Source organism: Moschus berezovskii, chromosome X (genome assembly GCF_049115385.1).
Source record: "Moschus berezovskii isolate FMDL1 chromosome X, NW_MosBer_1.0, whole genome shotgun sequence".
Classification (NCBI taxonomy): domain Eukaryota; kingdom Metazoa; phylum Chordata; class Mammalia; order Artiodactyla; family Moschidae; genus Moschus; species Moschus berezovskii.
In genome coordinates, this window is record NC_142488.1 from 47,512,664 (window position 1) to 47,525,569 (window position 12,906).

Genomic DNA, 12,906 nt, shown 5'->3' on the forward strand with positions numbered 1-12,906 from the left:
AAACTAGCCCTGCCCTCCAGCCATTTGGCATCAGATCTGGGACACTCCGGGTTAGGCAGCTAGCTGAGTAGAAACACAGGCCTACTCACCAGCAGGTCAGCTTCTGTAGGATCCTCACCACCAAGCCTTTCCAGAATTGGACTCACCCACCAGAGGACCCAGGAATGACCCCCACCCACCAGTGGATTGTTACTAGACCTGGAATCCAGCATCATCCACCAGGGCATGGGCACAAGCTCCAGGAAACCCTGAGTCCTGGCATCACCCACCAGTAGGACAACGTCAGCTCCAGAAACTCTAGGTCCCATAGCCGGAGACCCCAGGATCTGATTTTGACAACCAGTATGCAGGCACTAAAGTTGGCACCAGGCCTCACCCACCAGCAGGCAGGCATCAGCCCTTGGATCAACAAGGCCCTGCAGGCAGCTGTGATAAAATGCAGTGTAATCACTAGTAGCCTGGCACCAGCCCAAGGATTCCCTGGTACCTTGCCCTGTCCACCTACCTATACCAACTCCAGGACTACCAGGGCCCTGCAGAGAGTAACTTAAATCCCTAGCTCCATTCACCAGTGTGTTGGCATTTGCCCTGGGTCACCATGGGCCCTGGAACTGGACACCTATGGGCCAACACCAGCTCTGGGAACCCCTGAATTTAGCCAGGGACCTGAGACCTCACTCTGAAAGTCAGTTGACCAACATTAGACCTAGGATCTAGCTTCACTACTTATGTATGAGCACCAGCCCTGGGACCTCAGCAGACTCATCTAGCTGTGTCAATATCCACCCCATTTTCTAGCAGGCCAACAGTACCCAGGATATCCTGGGACTATCCCTACCTAGCAACCAATCAACATTTGTTCTGGGATCCTTGACATCAGAGTCAACCATCCTGGGACTTGGCCATACACACTGGTGGACCAGCACTAGCTCTGAGATTCTCTTGGAATCTCTGAGATTCACAGTTACCCTGTGACATGGCCACAACTTGTCTGTGGCTCAGCTCCAAGACCTGGACACCCCCGACTGTGAACAGAGCCATACCAGGACATGGCCTTGTCCACCAGTGGCTCAAAGACTCTGCACAAGACAGTGCCTGGTAACCAACTGGACAAGAGAACAGTCCCACCTACCAGTGTCCTCACAGTAATCAGACCCACCACAACAGGACACACACAGCCCACAGAGAGGACACCCATAAAGTATGTTGTCTTTTCTCATTCAAGTTGTGATTTTCCTGACTCTTGGTATGAAGGAGCTCTGAACCATATTAAAACAATCTATTTTATGAGGCAATAATCCTGTTTGTGTTTAGCACAAGTACTGGCATAATTTTGTGTTAAAATGGCTATGCAGCTTACAGAGACTTTGCTTTACTTTTCTATTTTGCTTGGTTTCTCTGGTGTCACTGAGGCTCCTGTTGATCTCTGCCAGAGCTATTTATTGTCTCTGAATAGGAAAAGGGATTCTCCATCTTTCAAGCATAAAGAGTACTTCCTGGGCTGAAACTTGCTATGTTGAGATTCCCCTTACTGTTTCTTTCCCATGTCTAAATGGGAGAGGGGAGTCTTTGGCCAACAGAGATGAAGAGCAATTTCCAAGACTACTTGACATAAGCAAGGCTCCTCCCCAGTCCCTCATTCCAGAGTCTCCAAATCCACCTGAAGTCACTAGAACTCTTTTTTTTTTTTAACTTTGGACTGCAAAGATGCCCTGTTATTGTGCTTCTCTGCTCTTCTCCAGGCTGCCTTCTTTTCTATTTTTTTTTTTTTTTAGTCCTTATATCTTTGCTTTTTTTTTCCCAGTGTTTATTTATCACCAGAGAGAGATATTTAAGGTAGCTCATCTAAACTGGAAGTCCAATTTAGGCTTTTCAACCATCAGTTTTCTGTGACACAGGTTCAATCCCTGGGTCAGGAAGATCCCCTAGAGGAGGGCATGGCAATTCACTCCAGTATTCTTGCCTGGAGAATTCCATGGACAAAGGAGTCCAGAGGGCTGTAGTCCATAGGTTTGCACAGGATCAGACACAAATGAAGTGACTTAGCACGCACACAGAGTGAAAGTAAGGTAATAAGCAGGAGGTTACCACACAAGTCCAGGTAACAGATGGCTGTGCTTTAGTCTGGGGTAGTAGCAGTAAAGATAGAAACAAATGAACAAATTAAAGTTATTTTGTAGGAAAAACAAACAAGATTTTCTGATGTGTAGACTGGGGATTTTTGACTTGAGCAACTGAATGGTTGGAAGTGCCACTTAATTGTCAAAAACATCTCCTCCATCCCCACAAGGAGCAAACCCACCACAAAAAAATTAAAAATGTATTCCTTTCTGAAATAGATGGACTTTAGCTTATATTCCTCAATCTGGAGCAGGATTAAAAACTCAGAAGAAATGCATCTCCATCCCAGCTATTTCTCTTTGTCTCAGATTCATGACTGAGACCAAGTTAACAACCTTCCAGCTGCATACAAATTACAGCTAAAAATTTAGTAGAGTTCCCAGGGTTTTCAGTAACCTTCATGTTAACAATACACCAACAGAGCTCTGTTGTTAATTTCATTGATTATGCAATGGCTAAAATACCCTAATTTGATTTTATCACTAACAGTCCAAATCTGTTCCCACATTTACTCCCTATATGTTTCTGAGATTTCCAGTAAAGCCTGCCACAAAGTCATTGACCATAGTAAACCAAGATGAATGATAGGCTCTGGACTATGTTTTGCCATCTAACTTTCAACATTATTTAGTAACTCAACACCATTTCTGTGGGTTTCTACACTTAATCTTCAAAGGGTTGCTAACTTGGCAGATAAGTTTACTGGAAAGACAGAAAGAGGGAAGTTGGTTTCAATGTGGATAATGAATGATGGAGATTAGTGGAGCTTCCATGATACAGAAGGATGAAGCAGCTATTTGGAGTTGGATAGATGAAGGCTTGAATCCTCATTCAATTTTTAGCTGAATGGCTTGAGGTCAAAATCACTTTCTCTTATCATTTGCTTGCTTAAAAGTATAGCAAAAATGTCACCCTGATAGAACTAATGGAAGTCAAATGCAATTAGCTATTAGATGTTTTGTAAAATATAAAGCACAATGCATTTCGGTTATTGTTTTTACTGTTCTGATGCTTCTTCCATTCTCTATTGGCCATGTAAAATGATATAATGGATACCATAGTAAGAATGGGTCAGCTTATCCCACCCCTACTCTATCTCTTTTCTGTGTTCTCTGACCAAGGTTTTAGAGAGGCTTGAACTTGTGACAAAGGAATATTGCTTTAAATTACCAGAGGAAGGACTCTATAAAATTGCAAGTAGACGTCTCATACCCCCAACTACCAAAAGAGCTCACTAGATCTGTGCCCTCCTCTCATTGCCCAGTGTAAAGATTTGAACCTAGTTTCAGTCCTCTATTTCCCTCTGGCAACATTTCTTAGCATCTACGATAATTTTGGCACTTATGGATTTTGAGGTCTCCTCTGGGACAGCTTATTCACTTTCCAAACACAAACTTGAAGCATCTACAAAAGATAGGCAGATCCATTCTATGCGTACCCCTAACCACCTTCACCAGTCTCACCGAATGCTCTCTCTTTCAGGAACAGTCACAACCTTCAAGAGACCACAGAGACAATAAAAATCAACAAGTTCACTCTTACAGTGTTATAATAAGCACTTTAATATATAGAATCTTCTGATGAAAGCATGGAAAGGACACTCAATATTCCCTTCATTGCAACTGTACATTGTAACTTGGAATATTGTCTTCCTGAGGAGTTCCTGTATCCAGAAGTTGTAGTTGCTCTTGGCAGTAATATTGCATTTACCCACTTAACGAAAATGGTCCACTTTCAAGAAAAGTAAAAATACAATTTGGATCTTTAAATCCTACCTCACTCATTTCCTGTCATGCTATGTTCTTAGTCTTTAGATGTGGATTATTGTCACAGCTCACTTAGCCTTGGTTCAGAATAAACTTGCCTAAGTTCTGGAAAGCAGTAGAGACTTAATAAATGAACCTTACTTTTGGCATCTACTTTATGAGAAAATGTTTCAGGTTTTAGAAATTACCAGATCTTCCAAGTGTCAGTGGGTGATATAATCTAGCTATTGAAATTTGTGATATGAGATTCTAGGGGACTCAGCCCCAGGTGCCCAAGTGGAACAAAGAAACTAAAGAAAAGGAAAGAATACAATTTCCATACAAATAAATAAGTGAAGAAATACTCAGATGAGTTTGATTCCTTCCTTTGTCTTTTCTACAACCCATACCCTTTAAATGTATGCCAGTTGCTAGTCCATGGCCTGCTGAGTGTATATTCCAGATGTGCAGTTCCAAGATCCAGCTGTTACTGCTTGAGAGACAGAAGCTTGAAGCTGTCATCCAGGATGGACCTCCTGTTACGCCGTAACTTTCTCTGACGATGCTGGTACCACACCACACCACCAAGAACCAGAGCAATGAGCAGGAGAATGACACCCATGGCAATCAAGACAAAAGTCAGTATCTTGATATCCTTTATAGGGATCTGCATGCCCAGTATCTTCACATTGCCTTCTCCAGTGTCTCTGGAAATTGCTACTGAAATGGAACAAGAGGAAAATGGGAACCATGGGATGGAGAGTACTCTTAAAAGGCATATTTTATAATCAACTCTGGAAGAGGATAAATAAGCTCATTCAAATAGGACAGAAGAACTGTTCTTATACCTCAAAAGATCAACCAATGATGATAGTCTCAGAGGTTACAGGGAATCAATGTAACAAAATGCCGTAGTTGAGAAAATCTTTAAAGAAGCACTGAAGCTCCAATGCCCCCATTGAAAGAACTAGGACTCAGAGTGAGAAGGGCCTTGACATGTCTCTTAAAATATATAAAGGCTTATGATATAGCAAAAAATAAATAATTTTTTTGCATTGCTCCAGAGTGTAGAACTAGTAGTAGCAGGTAGAATCTCCTGTGAAGCAGTTTGACTCAATTATCTAGCTTATCAATACTCACTTTGACAATTGGGCCATGGTAAGAGCCTGCTACTGTTCTGTCTGGTCTCTCGCATCTTTGAGTCATTATAACACTGATGTCACATTGATATTTCTAAGTGAAATATCTAATTTTCTTAGTTCCTGGCATATGAACTTTTGATGATCCCCAATTAGCCCATGGAGTAAAGCTCAGACTCCTCTTTTATAAACTGAGGATAATAACCATGCTTAATTGAGGTTTGAGTCAATATTTATAAATATTCAACATAGTTCTTGGAAGATAGAAAATGCACAATAATTGATCAGTTGTTACTATTTTTCCCCACCTTTAAAAATTATATACAGTATCCAGAACTACAATTATTGTTTCTGTGTCTCATTCTACTTTGAATCTCCTCGAAAATAGTGATTATATCTTATTATTTTGGTGTCTCTGGCAGTCAGCATGTGTTTGATGAATATATAATTGGATGAAACAATATTCTTACAGAACTGAGAGAAGATGTAATAAAATGAGTTCAGTCAGAAGCTGGGAAACATCCTGGTCTTGAGTTCACATTCCACCACTTACTTACTTTTCTTGTGAACTTGGAAAAATCACTTTCCATCTCTCAGTTTCTCATGTAGAAAATACTGGATTTTTGTATACCAACAGTTCTGAGGGGGTTTTCCCACTGTTCAACATTTTAAAACAGGCAAGAGCTTATGAAGATGTATGTTTGGATGTACATACTGGTATGTACAAGTGTATATACAAATGTATGTACAAAACATGTATATGTGTGTGTGTTAGTCACTTAGTCATGTCTGACTCTTTGCGACTCCGTGGACTGGAGTTCACCAGGCTCCTCTGTCCGTGGAATTCTCTAGGCAAGTATACTGGAGTGGGTTGCCATTTCCTTCTCCAGGGGATCTTCCTGACTCAGGGATTGAACCCAGGCCTCCCACATTGCAGGCAGATTCTTTACTGTCTGAATGACCAGGGAAACCTGCAAATATGTATGTACATACACATATGTGTATGGCACTCTGCTCTCTCTGCTTCACCTGTCCACTCCCTAATCCCTGGAGAACATACCCTAGTTTCCTGGTCGACTGTTTATAAGATACTTAGGCAGATCTTTGTTCAGTCAATAAGTTGTGTCCAACTTTTGTGATGCATAGACTGTAGCCCTCCAAGTTCCTCTGTTCATGGGGCTTTTCCAGTCCAGAATACTTGAGTGGGTTGCCATTTTCTTCTCCAGGGGATCTTCCTGGAGCAAGGATTGAACCTGCATCTCCTGCACTGGCAGGCGAATTCTTTACCACTGAGTCCCCTGGGAAGCCCAGTCAAGTCATCAGGTCTTTTCCAAATAGAGCTGAAAAATTTCCAGACTGAACTGAGGATCTCTAACATCTGATCTAGACCTTCATAACTTTCTGAATCTTTCTCAGTTTAGATACAAATGAGGAACAAAGTAAAATAATTACTTGAACCTAAGCCACTCCACTACTCTTGCCTAGAAAATCCCATGGATGGAGGAGCCTGGTAGGCTGCAGTCCGAGGAGTCGCTATGGGTCAGACACGACTAAGCGACTTCACTTTCACTTTTCACTTTCACACATTGGAGAAGGAAATGGCAACCCACTCCAGTGTTCTTGCCTGGAGAATCCCAGGGACAGGGGAGCCTGGTGGGCTTCCGTCTATGGGGTCACACAGAGTCGGACACGACTGAAGTGACTTAGCAGCAGCAGTAGCAGCAGCCTGGATAAGACAAGAATCTCTGTTTTCTTGAAGTGCAGAAATGGCTGGTCCCCAAAAGTCAACTATTTAGTATTCCATAGATTGAATAGTATTTGTCTTAGTTTCACACTGTTCTTGTTCGGAATTAATATCTGTGCTATAGCTCCTTTATGCACAACTCAGTAAGACCTTGAATTTTCTTCCTCCTCACACATTGCTGCTGCTGCTGCTGCTAAGTCACTTCAGTCGTGTCCGACTCTGTGTGACCCCATAGATGGAAGCCCACCAGGCTCCCCCGTCCCTGGGATTCTCCAGGCAAGAACACTGGAGTGGGTTGCCATTTTCTTCTCCAATGTGTGAAAGTGAAAAGTGAAAGTGAAGTCGCTCAGTCGTGTCCGACCCTTAGCGACCCCACCGACTGCAGCCTACCAGGCTGCTCCATCCATGGGATTTTCTAGGCAAGAGTACTGGAGTGGCTTGCCATTGCCTTCTCCGAACCTCACACATTAGGTGAGAGGATAAGATAGCAGCCTTCAACTGGAGATGGGGCCATTTTCCTCAACTAAAGTGGGTGGGTATGGGGGTCAGAGAGAATAAATCTGCTGAGAGAAGCTTAACTGGAAGCTTAACCTTAGATTTCTTGTTTCTGAAGTCTTAAATAAATCTCAGGATTCTTCCTGTTAGCATTGTGGTACAGCTTTCAGTCATGTGAAACCAATTTTCTAGAGGCACTGCTCCTTTCCCCGAATGCACAACATATATAAGTACCCAATCTGCGTGTCATTCTCCCTACCTTTTCCGATCTCTTCAGGGATGGTGGTGGTAGTGCTTAAGTGTTCTGGAGGGGAAAAAAAAAGGTTAGTCCTATTATTTTTCCTACGTATTCACAGGCTTGTTGTAGGAGATTAGCATTGATTGGAGGGAACTCTCTGTGATATAGTAAGCAAAATGGAGGTGACTGGAATTAACTACTTGTGGTCAAAGTCAGTATTGGTATGTGGATTTGATTTTTTAGCATTGATACAAATATGAACAAGTGTATAGGCTTGGGCGTCCAAAAGGTAAATCACCACACTACCAATATTTACATATTTATTGGCACTTTATCGTTATTATTATTATTTTTGTCACACTTTTCCAGCTTTCCTTCAGGAAGTCCCCGCATTTTGTCAAACCTGTCCCTACATTTTCAATCTCTCTGACTATTTCTTCCTCTTCTTGCTTTAAAGGGGCTGAACTCTTCTCTGAGGACAACATTTCCTTTGCATTCTCTCAATACTACTTTGAGACCACTTATCATTCCTCCCCTTTTTGCAAAGATCCATGTCTTTTGAGGCTCATTATTTGGCTAGAAAAAACCGCAACCACTTATCACTGTTACCTAACAGTTCTCTTCATGGAAGTCTTTGGTATGTGGCTCAGTCTTTATTGTCCTCAATTCCTACTGAAGGTATTGACCTATCTAACAGTCAAGTCTCACAGTTTTTGGACCTCTTAACTCCAACAAATTTCGAATATACTCTAACTCTGGTCACATTGGCCTAATTATGCAGAACTGCTTCATTTCAAATGTCTAACAATGCTCTTCTATTCTATGTTCTAATGCTACTTACTCCATTTAACCTGTTGTTTTATTCTCTCATGAAGATCTCTAGCTCTTGGACAGTTCAATTTTTTTCCCAACTCACCAGTTTCATCTTGTTTTTCCTTCCATTCCTGGTCAGGCTTGACTACATTGTTTATCACTTCAACTACTAACTTACCTGGACTGTTATAATCATTTGCTGAAACACCATTAGCTATATATATTTTTTTATATCCTGAATGCTGGTGGAGAAACATCATACAATTGTAAATATAAGTATTCTCTTTTTTTAAGTATAAGTACCAACTCAATGGACATGAAGTTGAGTGAACTCCAGGAGTTGGTGATGGACAGGGAGGCCTGGCATGCTGCGATTCATGGGGTTGCAAAGAGTTGGACACGACTGAGCGACTGAACTGAATTGAACTGAACTGAAATATTCTTTGGGTACAAATTTAAGTCTTCGATGCTGCTTGGCAGTAATTAACTTATCTTCCACCACTCAGAGTAACTTTTGACCCCACTTCAAAGAGTGGTTATTTCAAACCTTTGCCCACTTTTCTCAAGCCCCTTACCATACCCTCTGTCTTTCACTTCATTACAGATGAAACACAGCCCATAAGACAGAAATAGTCTACCTTTTTATCAAGCCTTTCACCCAAACCTACACATTGATCCATTCCTCTCTCCTTTTAGTAGAAAAATGACCTTACTCCACTCTAATCTTTTATTGTACCTTTGGCTTTCATCCCCTTCTTCTTCCACAGGAAGCTTTTTCTAACACTCAGTCTTTTTTTTCCCATCTGCCTTCAGCTCTTCTCTCTGGTTGGCCTGGGTAGCTCATATGTAACTGGAAAAATATCACATTAGACTATAGGGTGTCAAACAAATAAAAGGCAAATAGGTAAAATTATGGTCTGGCTCATTATTAAAATGAGATATGAGCTATTCTTGTTTATGGAAGTTCCTTGATGACATGTATTGATGCAGTGTCTTATCTAATAAATGGTCATTATTTGAGATGATCTGCCATTACACGTGGAGAAAATCTATTGTTTTGGATCTACAGGATCTTGATGATACAACAATTCACCACTTGACTTTGGTTCTAAGGACTGACAGAACACACTAAAGAATTATATGTGCTTGTCTGAGAGGTAGGGAGTAGTACTACAGTAGTAGCTAGAAGACACATTTTAGCAGTATGTTACCGGAGAATAAAGTTTTCCAAAGATATAGGAAATGATAATGTACAATCATTTGTCTCCCTTCCTGGGGTTAAATGGCAGAGTTGTATTTTCTACCATGGTTTGCTAGTCCTATTTGAATGCCTAAAGACATTTTCCCACTTTCTATTTATGCTGATAGAATGCCGGAGGCGAGGAATCCCGGAATACGTACCTCAATATTAAGTGAAGTGAAAGTCGTTCAGTCGTGTCCAACTCTTTGCGACCCCATGGACTATGCAGTCCATGGAATTATACAAGCCAGAATACTGGAGTGGGTAGACTTTCTCCTCTCCAGGGGATCTTCCCAACCCAGGAATCAAACCCAGGTCTCCTGCATTGCAGGTGGATTCTTTGCCAGCTGAGCCACAAGGGAAGCCCAAGAATACTGGAGTGGGTAGCCTATCCCTTCTCCAAAAGATCTTCCCGACCCAGGAATTGAACCAGGGTCTTCTGCATTGTAGGCAGATTATTTACCAACTAAGCTATCAGGGAAGCCCCTCTCAATATTACCAGTTTCCAAAACAGCGTGACAAAAAAAAAGAAAGAAAGAAAGAAAACCTCCCTGAATTTCTGTGGGCCTTAAGAATTTCTATTGGGCCTCTTGGGAGGGGAATAATGATGAGTACTGGATTCAGGTTAAGAGGCGTAAGAAGTGAGACTCAACTCTTTAATGGCCCAAAGACACAAAATTCAACACAACCTACTCTTCTATGTTCTTGGTGATGAATAAAAATTGGTAAAGAAACTACCCTCGCTAATACTTCTCCATATAACATATAAAAGGAAAACTTCTTGCCACCTTTGGTAGCATCTGTCTAGGATTAGTTGTAATTGAAGGCCAATTATCTCTTTTCAGCCTTAGATGGTCTCCACAAAACAAACCAATTAAGGGGTAGCTGTTTGAATTATATTTCTTCTTTTAGAAAAAAAATAACTCATTAACAACATTCTTTGAACTAGCTAGTACCTAATAAATTCTAAAGTAATAAATTTATATACAAATTAAAATGTGTTAAAAGGAAGTAAATCTATACTGAGCATCAGTGCATAGAGCCCAGTCAGTTTCAGGCTGAATCAGTTCATGTGAGCTCAACAAATGTCGAAGAAATTAGGAGGCATGAGCAGGGGAGCAACAAGGTTGAGAGAACACCTGGGGGGGTTGGTTCTGTTTTAAAACCTGGTACTTATTGGGATCAGAAGACAGATGCAAGAGACTTCTTGGGATTTTCTGGTTCTTATAGACTAGATAAAGCACTAGAAGATGGCATAGTTAGGCTTTACCTTTTTTCGACAAGACCGTAAATATGGTCTCCATGCCAGCATGGACATGGTCAGTAACATGGCAGTGAAGCAGCCATGTCCCAGGGTTGCTGGCCACCATCTCCACAACCTCAAAGGTCCCTGGAAATAAATCCACTACATCTGCCCGGTAGCTCTCTCCACTCTGCAAAAGAGATTGGTGGTGGAGAGAAAAAGTGAAGGGCATAGTAAACATCTCAGAGTTTATAGAAAGTATAAGGCTTCAGTATCCACATCAGGTACATAGGACTCCAAGAGAGCAGCTAAAAGATTCTACCTTATCCATCTTCTCTATAAACCCACCCATACAAACTGACTCAACAGAGGAGACTCTCTCTTCCTACTTTTCTCAAAGTGACCCAAAGTAAAATCCATTCCAGCTCTCATTAGAGGGCTAAAAACTAGTATATCCATACTTTTTAGCAGGTTTAAGCCTTGACCCCTAGGAAAGATCCACGTATTTACTTTGGAAATAAAACTCAGTTTGCTTTATCTTCCATGCCACCACCTTTATCAGCATTTCTAAATCTTTTATGTTATTCAGTCACTAAGTTGTGTCCAAGTCTTTGAGACCCCACGGACTTCAGCAGGCTTCCCTGTCATTCACTATCTCCCAGAGTTTGCTCAAACTCATGCTCGTTGAGTTAGTGATGCCATCCAACCATCTCATTCTCTGTTGCTCCCCTCTCCTGCTGCCCTCAGTCTTTCCCAGCATCAGCATCTTTTCCAACGAGTCAGCTGTTCGCATCAGGTGGCCAAGTATTGGAGCTTCAGCGTCAGCATCAGTCCTTCCAATGAATATTCAGGGTTGATTTCCTTAAGGACTGACTGGTTTGATCTCCTTACTGTCCAAGGGACTCTCAAGAGTTTTCTCCAGCACCACAGTTTGAAAGCATCATTTTATCAGTGCTCAGCCTTCTTTATGATCCAACTCTCACATCCATACATGATTGCTGGAAAAACCATAGTTTTGACTATATGGACCTTTGTCATCAAGTCCACTCATTAATGCCTACAACTCTAACCCCCTTTCCTAAGAAAAAATCTTCAAAACCCACATGTTGTCCAATGTAGTTCCTGAATTGATGTTCAGGAATGGATTAAGGACTTTCAGAGATCGTGACACAATTCTCTTAAATTTCTTGCTCTTAGGATGACTGCTCACTGGGCCTCAAGTCCCTGACTGAGATCCAATAACATTTATTCCTTCGGTCTTCTTATCCCATAAATGAGCCACACGCTTCCTCTATATCAAAGGGGAAAAATAAGGTTTGGAGGACAACGACTGACCTTGGGATGCAAACCCAAACTAGATTTCTCTGCTCAATACTCCATGTATAATACCTTTCATCTTTTAACTGATTATTATCTTGTTTCTTGAATTCCTCTTCTTTCTTAATTGATATCGGATCACTCCTATAATCACCCTTGAGGGACTCAGCCCTCTTTCTAGCTCACCCGGTAGAGAAAGCTTTCTGCATGGAAATGGACAGTGTGTAGGTCAATATCTTGTCCCATTGCCATCATGTACCAGGCCACTCGTTCTCCTTGGTACATTGTAAGGCCCATGAGGTTGGCATAGAGCTTTCCATTAATGGCTGTAAGAGAAGAAAAGGTATTTTGTATATCTCATTTCGACTTACCACTGCCACTACCATAAAGATAATCCCTATCATCTCTGATGACAGCAGTATCCCCCTAGCTGCTCTCTTTTCTATTCCATTTGTCCCTCTTCAATCTATCTCCCACACTGGTGCTATAAGAGTGGTCTCTCTAATAACTAGTATGACCATGTCATTCTGCTGCTTAAAATACCTTAATAGCCCCCTGCTCCCCACCCAAAAGATCAAGTCCATGACTCCTTAGACCAACAAGGTCCTTCAAAATATAGTCCCAAGCTTTCCCAGATGTGTCTAACACTATCTAACATATTTCAATTAGGGTAATTTCTTAACCATCTCCTATTTTGGCCCCTTATTCATGTTCTTTGTGTTCTTGCTCATGTTTCTGATCTTCCCTTTCAAAAATTCTTCCTTTTACTCATCTTTTCAAAGCTCAGTCACACTTTCACTTCTTTTAACAA

General features: G+C 41.4%; 1 protein-coding gene across 4 annotated transcripts in view; it reads right to left on the reverse strand.

Annotated features, from left to right (window-relative positions):
- Window positions 1–3,659: 3,659 nt before the first annotated feature.
- Window positions 3,660–12,906, reverse strand: part of HEPH (hephaestin) — a 124,749-nt gene continuing 115,502 nt past the window's right edge. For 2 of the 4 annotated variants that reach the window (XM_055438574.2, XM_055438570.2), the window contains exons 18-21: window positions 12,282–12,421; window positions 10,806–10,968; window positions 7,504–7,548; window positions 3,660–4,586 (exon numbers count right to left, since the gene is read on the reverse strand). In XM_055438574.2, the coding sequence (XP_055294549.1) occupies window positions 4,354–4,586; window positions 7,504–7,548; window positions 10,806–10,968; window positions 12,282–12,421 (581 nt within the window). In that variant the 3' untranslated portion in view covers window positions 3,660–4,353. The remainder of the gene's footprint in view (window positions 4,587–7,503; window positions 7,549–10,805; window positions 10,969–12,281; window positions 12,422–12,906) is intronic. The other 2 variants (XM_055438571.2, XM_055438573.2) reach the window with 2 other exon arrangements.